This window comes from Mandrillus leucophaeus, unplaced genomic scaffold (genome assembly GCF_000951045.1).
Source record: "Mandrillus leucophaeus isolate KB7577 unplaced genomic scaffold, Mleu.le_1.0 Scaffold5, whole genome shotgun sequence".
NCBI lineage: Eukaryota > Metazoa > Chordata > Mammalia > Primates > Cercopithecidae > Mandrillus > Mandrillus leucophaeus.
In genome coordinates, this window is record NW_012105364.1 from 14774010 (window position 1) to 14786509 (window position 12500).

At 34.6% G+C, this 12500-nt stretch overlaps 1 protein-coding gene and 1 long non-coding RNA gene across 2 annotated transcripts in view; one reads left to right on the plus strand and one right to left on the minus strand.

Moving 5' to 3' along the window:
• Positions 1-1680: 1680 nt before the first annotated feature.
• Positions 1681-7814, plus strand: LOC105550904. The gene is made up of 3 exons (XR_001007799.1): positions 1681-2224; positions 2529-2715; positions 7643-7814. It is a non-coding gene; the product is annotated as an uncharacterized LOC105550904 (long non-coding RNA).
• The window catches only part of KCND2 (potassium channel, voltage gated Shal related subfamily D, member 2), a 510562-nt gene continuing 502270 nt past the window's right edge, over positions 4209-12500 (minus strand). Inside the window, exons 4-6 of the mRNA XM_011995982.1 lie at positions 12072-12164; positions 8520-8767; positions 4209-6862 (exon numbers count right to left, since the gene is read on the minus strand). Coding sequence (XP_011851372.1) covers positions 6685-6862; positions 8520-8767; positions 12072-12164 — 519 coding nt within the window. The 3' untranslated portion in view covers positions 4209-6684. The remainder of the gene's footprint in view (positions 6863-8519; positions 8768-12071; positions 12165-12500) is intronic.

Genomic DNA, 12500 nt, shown 5'->3' on the forward strand with positions numbered 1-12500 from the left:
GATATTATTAATAAGCCAGTGTTATTCTGGAACATAAAACAAGCAAATGATGAAGCCCAAATAAGAAGTTTTATGGGAAGTACTTATATCCCAAGTACCATTTTAAAGGGTACATTAAATTTTCTACAGTTCTGAATAAATCAAATGTCTATGTTTACACCTTTATTGGAGCTTTTTATTTTATTAGGAACAAATAAAAATTTTCAATGACCTTCAGAAAAATTTTGGAAATGTTTGTGAGGATGAATTGGAACAACAGGATTGAAAAAAATCCAATTGTATTTTAAATTATATTATATTAACTTGGGATACTGAATTATGCACTTATTTTGCCTGTCTGAATCTCTCTGCACTTTATTTTGTATGTGGTATTAAATGCCAATAGGCACTTTGCTCCTATCTTCTGAAATTTTTTCAGGCAAGAATTTAGGAAGATGCAAAAGATAATGAAGGATGAGAATTGTGGTTATTGATGTTAATTCCAAAATATTTCCGTTTCATGATCAGCCTTCAGGACTTGGACTGTGCACCAATTAAATGCTGCAGGCTATAACTGTGGCCCTAATAAACAACCTTGAAAATTTTGGCAGACCTTATTAGAAAAGGGGAGCAAGTGAGAAATAATAGATGCTCTAACACAGTCCATCTCTGTGACTGGAAAATTAACTAAATGTGTATTCTGTACTGATATGGACTTGTTGGAAAAATATTTGTCAGTTAGCACAGTAATGTATTTCCTAGCCAGGTCCCATTTTATTTTAATTTGCCAGTAGTCAATTAGGAAGCAGTTGTTATCAGAACACAACAAGATGATAAAATATGTTGGACCAAAGAAAATGGGGAGAGAAAATGATCATCCTTGATAATGACTGCAATCACCAGAGCACAGGTATGTCCAGGCCTCCCTCTGTGTCCCACCCCCATTTCTTTAAATTTCGCTATTAGCCTAAAAGAAGAAATAACGTCAATAATTCGACACAATGGAACTCTGTCATAGAAATACATAATTTAAAATTTTATATTATCTAAATTAGGAAAACCCAGACTCACAATTTTTCAGTATTAAAGTTTTCTCATCAGAAAACATGGCTAATAATTACTGAATGGACTGATACATGTGAAGTCATTAGCACTGTGCTTGGCCTATATTTAATATCCAATAAAGTTAACAGTCATTATTATTATATTTCCATGGTGGTTGTAATGATCATTATTTAGTGCTCACTGTTAATCTATTGAAGAAAGAAAGTGTAAAATGAAAAGGGTGCATTAGGATTTTACTTCTGTGGGTTTACATTTTTTTTTTTTTACCAGATTGATCGCCAATAAATTATGCATGTCTAGAATGATTGCTGTGTAAAATTATGATGCACATGACACTTTTACTTTCAAAATTGTTATATCCTCTGTAATGAAATCTTCTCCCTCTCCAAGAAGGTGTCTCTGACTGGGAAATTTAGCAAACTTGTCTATCCAATTCAATGTCCACTCAGCCTTGGCTCTTTCAACTCCCTTTCACATGTCTCAGAGAAATAGCTTATTCTGTTAGTTTTAGGGTTCTGTTCTTCATTTTGCAGGCAGTGTAGGAGATGTCTGAGCAGTATTGGTGTATGACTATTAAAAACTGGTAATAGGTTAAGAGAACTTTTGGTGACGAAATATGTAGCTCTAACCAAGGAATTAAATTGAACTAAACTGAACTTTAAAATTCTGGTTTTTCCTTTTATTTATTTATTTTTTAAGATGGAGTCTCCCTCTGTCACCCAGGCTGGAATGCAGTGGTGCAATCTCAGCTCATTGCAACCTCCACCTCCCGAGTTCAAGCAATTCTCTTGCCTCAGACTGCTGAGTAGCTGAGATTACAGGCATGCGCCAGGACACCTGGCTACCTTTTTTTTTTTTTTTTTAAGTAGAGATTGGGTTTCACCAGTTGGTGAGGCTGGTCTTGGACTCCTGACTTCAAGTGATCCACCCACCTCAGCCTCCCAAAGTGCTAGGATTACAGGCACGAGCCACTGAACCAGGCCAAAATTCTGTATTTTCAGTTAGAGTCAAAGCCCAAGGAGGCCTCTGCCATCTTGTAGCCCTTGCCAATATCCTACTCTTGTCTTCCAGGGTTCCTCCAAATCTCTCTCCAACTATTTGTTATCTACTCATTCAACACCCTTCTTCAACCATCCTCTTGCTTTGGAATTGATGTGAACCAACTAGGCCCACCTTATTAGTGAGTGCCCTTTATTTACAGACTTACCTTTCTGTTGTCCCAATTACACAGATGTTTCAATAGGATTCATCAGATAATACGATTTGAGATGTGGTGTTCAGATTCACAGAAGCATTGTGTATTAGTCCTCCTGCAAAACTATTTTAATAGCGTTCTTCACATTCTCTGAAATTATAGTTGAAAAGGTAGAATGGATACTTGAGAAAGTTTTTTCTTTTAACTTTAACATGATGCGTAAACATGAAGCTCTTCTTCCTTTGGGTTTTTTTTTACCTTTATTGTTTCCTGTTCTTTCTCTGGGCAGGTAGGAATTCATTTGCCCTGCCTGCCAGCCCCCATAGAGACAGAACCATTACCTACTGAAAGAAGATTTTAATGACGTGATGAAAATATTTTAGAAAGCACCTTGAAGAATAGTATCTTTATGTAACCACTGTTGGAGAGATGTCTTCAGGAGACTGAAGTAGAAGAGTTACTGTCAATATGGAAAGGTGAAGATTTGAAGTGTAAGATTATGAACAGTAGTGTAAAGAAGAGAGTTGAAATATTTTCCGCTAGATAATTCCTTCAAAAGGATTTGATCTGGTTTCTTAATCTGTATTTCTCTATCACCACATCTGGCCCATCATCTGTATTCAATAAATTGGATTATATGTAGAATGAATATAGTTATGTGACCTAAAGGATTTCCATAGAAAAGCTAGAGAAAAAAGTAATTAGGGAAAGGCAAAGAATAATCTGCTACAATAATAATTAAAGCTTGAAGATAAAGGAGAAAAAAGGCAGGGCAGGCAGTAAATTGAAAGATTAAAGGTATGCTATGTATTTAATATTATTTTCAACCAAAAATTTTTTGTAATAATTATATTTTAAAATCATCTTAAGCAAACTCGCTATTCAAAACTAGTAATTCCTTAGAAGTAAAAAATCAAACTCTGTAAAGAATATTTTACTCTCCTAATACAATCAGCTGAAGTAGATACGATTTAAACCTTTGTAGATAAAATTTAAACCTTCATTAAAAAAATACTGTGTGCCTACACAATTGTGTTGAAAATTCAGATGTTTACACAGTGGAGAGTAATAACCATTCTTGTACCAGTGAGTTAATAAAACAAACACCTTAATGACACTGTAGGGAAGAGAAGATGCCTTTCTTATGAAACTCTGAGGAGTCATCAATTTAATTTCAAGAACCCTTTTTTATTCTTTTGAGCAATGTTACTGGCAGACATATTATAGCTCCCCAGAGACTATTTCTAAGCCAACATTGTGACTAAGTTGAAGGAATAGGGAGGCGTGTTGAACTTTTTAATGCAAAATTGACACCTAATAAATCAAAGGCTATAAATGAAAATGATTAACAAGAAAAGATAGAGACTATCCACCAAGAGGATCATATATATCACCAGTTAAAAATCAGTCTTTCTACTAAATAATTTCCTTTGTCTTTTTCCTTCTTCTATAAACTCTTAACATTTGCTTGCTTTTTATCCTTTCCAGAATATTAAGGAGAAACCATTAGTGGTTGCATATTAAAAATGAATGAAAATCTATGTATATGTGTATCAATAAATTTATATCTACATATACACATACATACACACAAAAAGCTAGACAAATAAATCACCCTGCTTTCCTAGATAGAATAAAGCCTTTGATTAAGAATTTAGTTAATTTCTGACCAAAACCATTACCCCGAGCATCTCTGCTTAATGCAAGTAGTGGTGTTTAAGAAGTATATAAGGTTCAGGGACTGGCTTTCCTTAATTGATACTATCTTTTCTGTTACAGTCTCTGCCTTAATTCCCATTACTGGCAAAAGCTACTGTCTCCACCCATTCAGATGAGATTTAAGCATTACTTTCAATTGTTGTGTCCTTCGAGTTGTATGTCTCACAGGGTCCTCCCACCTGTGTATTATGGATGTATTATGTGTATTAAGGAATGAAATCTAACAAAATAGGGCAACAGTCAACATTTTGTCCTGTTCAAGCATGCACATGTTTTATTTAAGTATTCTCCAAAGGTCTATTTTTTTCCAGCATAATGCAGATATTATGCTATCCTTTGAAATAAGATATGTGAATTTCAAACAAAATTGTCAAAAACAATGACCTTAGTTACTCCATATGGTACACAGAAATAATTACATTTCACTTACAATACAGATGCACTTAACAGTCATCAATAATCATTCACCACCAACACAGTATATTTTTAAATCACCTAAAACATCAAAAAGGGTTTTTTCTTTTCCAAAAGCCTAATAAAATTAATAATTTTGGATAAGTGATAAATCAAAAGAGGAGGCAGAATTGTCAATTGAAATAACCTAACTGCATTTTCTTTTATGTAATATTAAGAACATGAAAATAGAACTTCTCACTGGGAATCAAAAGACATAGTAATTCTGATTATGGTTTCCTTAGTCTACTTTTTAGAAAGTTTTCAATAAATGCCATCAGATAAGTTTCACTAGACATTGCTCTAGAAGCACAAAGTGACACGAGGCAGGTGTTAATATAATTGTTAATATTTGTACTGCTGGAAGATTAGTAGCTTTTTAAAAGATGTACTAGGAATAAGGCCAGTTCTTCCCAAGAGATAGTTGAGTTTATCTTACTTTCACTCAGCAAATGTTTATTAAGATCTAATATGTGCATAGCACTGTTCTAGAAGCTATTCTAGAAATGGGAAGCAAGGATTTCTGGCTTTACTTGAAAATGGTTGGATTAATCCATTTTTATGACAAAATATGATAAGCATTTAAAAATCTCATCTCTAATAGAGGAATAATTATTAACTCTTTCCATGTACAGAAGCTAAGCTTTATTCCTTACAGTGGTGGCTTGGAATGAATAAAAACTTTGCATTTGACTTTAAACTTTTTTACACTGTCACGTGCAGACATGTCTGCTGACATATTTTAAGGGTGAAAAGTTATAAAAACTTTTCACTTAAATGTACAGAGATCAACTTTGCATCATCAAACTCCTGTCCTCCTGATTTATTGGAGAAAATTGTACCTCGCAATACACAGGAACTTTTCTCAGATAAATTTGTGCTGCTTTCCTGAATGGTGTAGAAAGCATGCTTTCATCAAGTATTGCTCAATAAAGCACTCTAGTTTATCTCTACATTTCAATCCACATTAGTTATTCTCAAAATGTATTCAAGATCTGAGGCAAAATAAATAATACATCAAGTAAGATTCTGAGATGACCGATCCTGTGATATTAGTCCCAGTCAATTCTTTTCATAAAATACATAGTGATAGATCCAGTATCTGGGCTTTTCCATAAACAACAAAGACGTTAGTGATAATTTACATGGGTCAACTCCTTTTTTTTTCTCATTTTTGACAAGGGGATTGATGACAATCTACTTACAAGATAATTTTTTTTTTTTTTGAAATACAAAAGTAGGAAAGTCACTTGAACTACAGTAAACATTAGTCTTGTTGATGATGATAAACCCAATAGAAAGGTGCTATAGAAATACAAGAACAGATAATGCACTGTCACAGGAATACAGTGGACCAAAGAATATTACTGAAAAACATTTATGGCACAATAGTTTTGGATTAAAAAGTTACCTAAAACCTGGCCACACCAGAAGTTTTTCTACGAACGTGGCTCCTACCGTATCTATAAAGATCTGGAAAGTACAACAACAGAAAAATCCTGATTCCTGATACAACAGTTGTACAATGAATTATTGCAGTTGTAACAGTATCTAGGTGCAAAGTTAAACGATAATTAATACTGAACTATCTGAACACTTTAGATTTACTAATGAGTATCCCCATGAGAAATACTGCAGTTCTAAAAGGAGTTTATTTGCACAGCCCACCATGGAACATGAACACTCAGCTTGTTGTAAGTGCACAGAAATTACCCCTTTCTACAATTATAGTTTATCATGCCTATTCTGAAGACAACATAAAGAAACTGAGATCACTGCTTCAAAGAATTCTAGCATGCATTATGATGGTTTCCTTCAGTCAATACAAATATGCTGTGGTTTTTTTTTCATATGTAATAATCTTCATCATAGCCAATGTTCATGGTTTTAACAGGAAAAAATTTTATCAAAATGTTTTCCATATTTTTTTTGTTTTGCATTCAACTGGAACATTATGTTCAAAGATTTATTTTATTTATTTTATTAAAAAAGAGTTCTGATCATAAGAAGCATCAATAGGCGGCATTTCATTGTGCTCATTCACAAAGTCAAAGGGCCACAGAATATTACTCTGTGTAACAGGTCAAACTGTCTAGAAATGCCATTTGGTGGTTTTATTCACATCCTTAAGATTGGAAGCTTTGTTTTTGTTTCATTTCCAACCTTCTTGCTTTGCTGCCTTAATCTGCAGAATATTTGTTTCTTCTTTCTTCTACGTTGAGATTCTTTTCACAGCCAGGACTCAAATTCTCTTAAACCCTATTCCGAGTGTCTTACAAAGCAGAAACTCTGACAATATTTCCTCCTGAGTACTCAGGAGATTCTGGCCTATCGTCTCCCTCTGGTGTGGTTACTGGAGGTGTTGGGATACTTATTATTGCTGTAGTCACATAAGGTTGTTCACAGTTTAGTTTAACACACTCTTCCATTTTGGCATTTAAACTGGATCGGCTGATAGAAAAAAAAAATTAAGAAAGGAAGTTGTTTAGCTAAATTTTTTTCATACAACTGAGGAATATGTGTTGTAATGCTTATAAAAACATTTTAATTGTCTAAGGAAAGTTATTATAATTAAACATATCAAACCCCAAATCTTAATCTATATTAAAGATGAATATAGTCAGTAATTAACATTAAATAAATTTCTAAAAGACAGTTTCACTTGGTTCCATCAAGTGTTTATCAAACTAAAAGTATTCTTAAAAAATGTAAGAAAGAAAGAGCATCAAGTAAGATTTGGACAGCCTGGGCTGAACAAAGTAGTTTTATTTAAGACAGGACCTCTATGAGGTTTGAGAAACCACTATGAAAGAGCCATATCACATTGATTTCTTAATTCTTTTGACCACAGAATATTTTTATTTTCATGTCTTTTTGGGATGTATAATGCCCTCAAATCTCTCAACTTAATGATGACCACATATTATAAAAATCAAAAAATTTATCTATTACTATCTAATACTTTAAGGTTTTCCCAAATGGTATTCTTGGATGAATTGTATACTCTATATGGAGAAGCAGATAAAAGGGAAATGAGAGAGAAGGATATACACAGAAGCTTGAACCTAATTATTTTATTTTCATGGAAAACATAATTAAGATGTTTACGTCCTAAGATTTTCTTGCTCGATACTTTTCCATTGTTGACTTCCTTTTATAAAGGATATAAGGCTGCAAAGCTAAAATATCTTTAAGATAGAAGTCTTATGGCTCCTAAGTTTAATTTTCTAGTCCCAGAGACATCCAATTTATGTAAATCGACATCACTTGAATTCAGAATCTCATCCAGATTTCAACAAAGACTTATGAATGCCAACAAAGAAGGGGACTGAATTTACAGACTCTAACGCTAAAAACCTATGCTATTCAATTTGAAAACAGAATAAAATTATTTTGGCAGAAACATATTTTAATGACATATATTGTTTAAGTGTACTACTTTTTCGTTTTACACATTTGTGGTAAAGACAGTGAATAAGGAAAAGCAAAGGAAAAATATCAATACGGAAGTTTTACTTAACTTGTTCATGAACTAACCAGAGGCAAACAATTTTAGTACTTCACTTATTTTTGTATTATGTTGATTTTGTGTTTGATATGGCCAAAAATATCTTTCTGATCAAAATTATATATTGATATAAATGATTTGTGTAGGCAAAGTTTTCATTTTTACTGCTACAGAGAGTGTGTTTGTATATTTTTACATGCTGTTAAATGACTTTTAGCCATGTTGATCTCAATTTTATTTGACTCTTTTAGTAGTGTCCACCATCATTTCAGGCTATTGAATATATAAGAGAATCCTGAGTATAAAAGTCCTTGCCCAAATAAGAAAAGGTTGTGGAGCAGAAGAGAGAAAAACACATTTGTGTACACCCAATCATGTTTCCTTCTTTTGACTCTTTGAATATTGATATAACTGCTACTTTTAACCCTTAATGGATATGCAAGTAGAACCATTTTCCTACTTGTTACACTACCAGTTTTGTCTCTTCCTGAACCATAGGAGCTAGGAATTTAGATGTCACATAGGTGACAACATGAGTGCAGAAGACACACCCTGGGAACCAGCACAGGTGTGCAGACAACACAGATTAATCTCAGGTACCTGTTAGATAGAGGCGTTCTCTCCACACATCTGATCTGAATCGTGCTGAGTTCTTGTACACTACCTCGATGGCTTCCTGATACGTTGGCATTTGGGATGCGAAAAGTTTTTTTGTGTCGTCGTGAACAGCAGGTGCTGGTGACTCCTTGTTGTGAAGACAGTGAGGGACTGTGACTTGAAGGACGATTAACAGTTGCAACTTCCATGCAGCTTTCTTCAAAGACTTGTTCGTCCACAAACTCGTGATTCTGTTCCACAGTTGTAAGTAAATGAAGAAACAGAGAAGCACATTTTAAAAAACGAAATACGTAGCTTTATTTTTAAAGCTCAAATATGCCCAAGTATAGTTAGACTTGACACAATGGTTAAATAAAACCATTTTCATAAAGATTGACATCAAAACCACTTCTTTTTGGCATTTATGTGGAACTATCTTTGTAGTTAAACCTAGAGATTGACATCTGTAGGCTGATCTAGTGTCCCTTTATAGACTAACTTCATCTTGAAATATCATTTATTTATTTAAACATAAAATCTGGAAGGTATAAGCTAAGAAAAAAACAAAAAACACCTAAAAAATGAATACAGATAAAACCCACAGGGAAGTTATAAATTTTCACTGACTTTATTTTTTAAAACAGGTTGAAGTTATGGAAAATAGATTATTTTAATAGGATGCCCCAAGTTAGATTGTCTGTTATATATTAGCAAATATTTTCACTTGGGATTGAAAACATTTCTAAATGAGAAAATGAGACCCCAAGACACTATCCATTTATTTATATGTTCCTCTAAAAATACCCAGTGCAGAAAAATATGACTTACTAGTTACATAAATAACTGCTGTGAATGTGTCACTTTATGTTTGACACAGAAGGGATTAGCATTGAAATTTTGTGGCCTTTTTTGTAATCTTTGTGATACATCACTGGCATCACTGGCTGTACTCATGATCTCTGTTTGCATTTGGGGTTTTTCCATCACTATTTCTTAACTTTTAGCCCAGTAGGAAATGGTAATAGGCATCATTTCACATATCATATTTTGTAGAAACATGATATCAATTTTGCTTTTAAAATGTTTAACAAAAACCTCCTGAAATGCCTATGCAAGAATTTCACCTCAGAAATATACAAGAAAACATTTTTGGTCTGAACTACTTGAGAATGACCTCAATTACTACTTTGTTTTTCTTTGCGTGGGTGGGGATAGTCTTATAATGGAAGGCTTTGCACATACTAAATTCCACTTAGCCATCTCTCATCCTAAAATATTAGTAAAACAATTGAAGCAAGACACTGGCTAATAAGAAATAGATTATGTTTTAGCTACTCGTTTTGTCATTTCTTTGCTGAGACAAGCATTTTGAAATAAATGAAATTTAACATTCTATTCTTTGAAGTCTAGAGAATAATATAATCAGACAAGACAGAATTTCATGTCAAATATTAAATTTCAAAGAAAAAATGGTGCACAAAAGATTCACAATCTGTTTTCTTCTCTTACAATGCATGGTTTCACATACCTAAGTTGCAATGCATGAGATTCTAATTTATCTCATCAGTGATTGAAAGTGTGGGAGTCATTCTGTTATTAGTTACTGCGTACTTTTGTAGGTAGCACGATTTATATTAGTTGGTGTTAAATGGTTTTTGATTAAAAAAAAAAGCCCTCAAAAAAGGAAAATACAGGAAACAAAAAAGATAAGAATAAAAATATTTTACATATTTATTTATTTATTTATTGAGACAGAGTCTGGCTCTTGTTGCCCAGGCTGGAGTGCAGTGATACTATCTCAGCTCACTGCAACCTCCGCCTCCCAGGTTCAAGCAATTCTCCTGCCTCAGCCTCCCGAGTAGCTGGGAATACAGGCTCCTGCCACCACGTCTGGCTAATTTTTTGTATTTTTAGTAGAGACATGGTTTCACTATGTTAGTCAGGCTGGCCTTGAATTCCTGACTTCAATTGACTCGCCCACTTTGGCCTCCCAAAGTGCTGGGATGACAGGCGTGAGCCACTGCGCCCGGCCAACATTTTATTATTAGTGTATCATTTAACTTTCAAATTTATCCTACTAGGTTACAGACCTGTCCATATCTTTATTTAAAAATGCAAGTATAATCATGTTACTACCTTGTTTAAAACACTTAAATAATTTCCATGAGCTGAAGATCAAAATTGTCCACATGCCTGTAAAGCCTAGCATTACCTGGACACTGCCTTTCCCTTCACCTCCTCTTTTGCCATGCTACACTCTCTCCTTCTGACTACCCTCAAATTCTTTCACTTCCTCCCAGGCTGAGTTCCTTCCTTCTTGAGGTACTTCTATCACCTGTTAGCCCCTTCATTGCTCTGCCTAGCTAACTCCTAGTCACCCTGCAGGTCTCCACTCAAGTTCCTCCAGGAAGCCTTGCCTGACCTGTCCCCTCATGGCTCTGCCCTCTTCGCTCCCTTGACCAGTGGCATCATTGTTGCTTTCCATGTTCGCTGCTCTTTTCCAGTAACAGCCCTGTCTGGGGTTTTGTTTTATAATGGAGGCTAATGGCAGCAGAGGCCACACCTCATTTCATGGCGTTTCTTGGGTCTGGCTCACTCTTGGGCACATAGTAGGCATGAATGACTCTATTGGTAAATAAGTACATGGACAGGCAATACTTTAGAACTGAGATTACAAATCATGTGTCACCCGAGAGTGAGTGAGATGACATGATCCAAATATGGTGAAGATTTTGTTCTGCTCTGTAATCATTATAGACTGTGACTCCTATTTACAAACTGGCTAAGAAATTGGTAGATTTGCCAATGAGGAGGTCCAAATGAGAGCTTGTAAGTGGAGAAATACAGACTCACTCCTTAGCACCCAGGGGCATACCAGTGATTACATGAGTCATTTTTCTAATGAGAATAGTTTCTTTTTTTTTCTTTTTTTTTTTTTTTTTTTGAGACGGAGTCTCGCTCTGTCGCCCAGGCTGGAGTGCAATGGCCAGATCTCAGCTCACTGCAAGCTCCGCCTCTCGGGTTCACGCCATTCTCCTGCCTCAGCCTCCCAAGTAGCTGGGAATTGAGAATAGTTTCTATTATCTATCTCTATTCATTATGGTTGTGAATGAAACAAATGCTTGTATTCCATTGTTCTCTGTTTTTTGTTATTGCTATTGCTATTCTCTTGATCTAGATGTTAGGGAACCTCGAGCACCATTAATTTTTTTTCTGTCTAATCAGCATTTTAAGAATCACAAACAATGACATTGTGTAGGAGTTACTATTGGAAGACCACTCTTCATCTGCATTAACCGACTTCTTAGACTAGAGTTGAGATAGCGGGTAAGAATAAAACATTCTAAATAAGTTTCTAAAATACTTTCCAAGTTGAAATGTCATTAAAGTCTTTCAAAGTAATTTCAAATATTGTGAGGTTTTGGTTTGTTTGTTTTTTAGCATGTTGTCCAGTAATGCAGACAGTGAAATCACACTCGGAAGCATGAAGTATGCAGAAAGGCAAATGGAATTAATGTCGGAGAGCAGAGGAAGGCAGTCATACTTTCTCCTTACCGTGGTTTTTTCCAGGCAGTGAAGCAGGTGGTGGTGCTGGGTTTCAAAGCTGGAGCCGGATTTGCTAACAAAAGCCTGCTCATCCTCTGAGGACTGTTAACAAAAAGAAGACAGAAGAGCTTTCTATTTTATTTGCAAACAACTCGAACCTCAGCTACACATTTCCACAGAGAGATCTGCTCTATTAACTGGCAACATTTTATTTATTTTTTAACTAGAAAGGAACAAATGTGCAGTTCCTGTAAAGTTGGATGATCGGCATTTACAATTTCATCAAATGAATGGTCTGGTCTTTTAGACATGCCTCTTTGAATTGAAATTTTAAATCTCTTTTACTCATTCAACTACCAACTATGTTTGTAAGATGGGAAGCTGTAATGTTTTGATGATCAAATTTAACCTAGTGCTTAGAAAATTTGGAAACCGTGA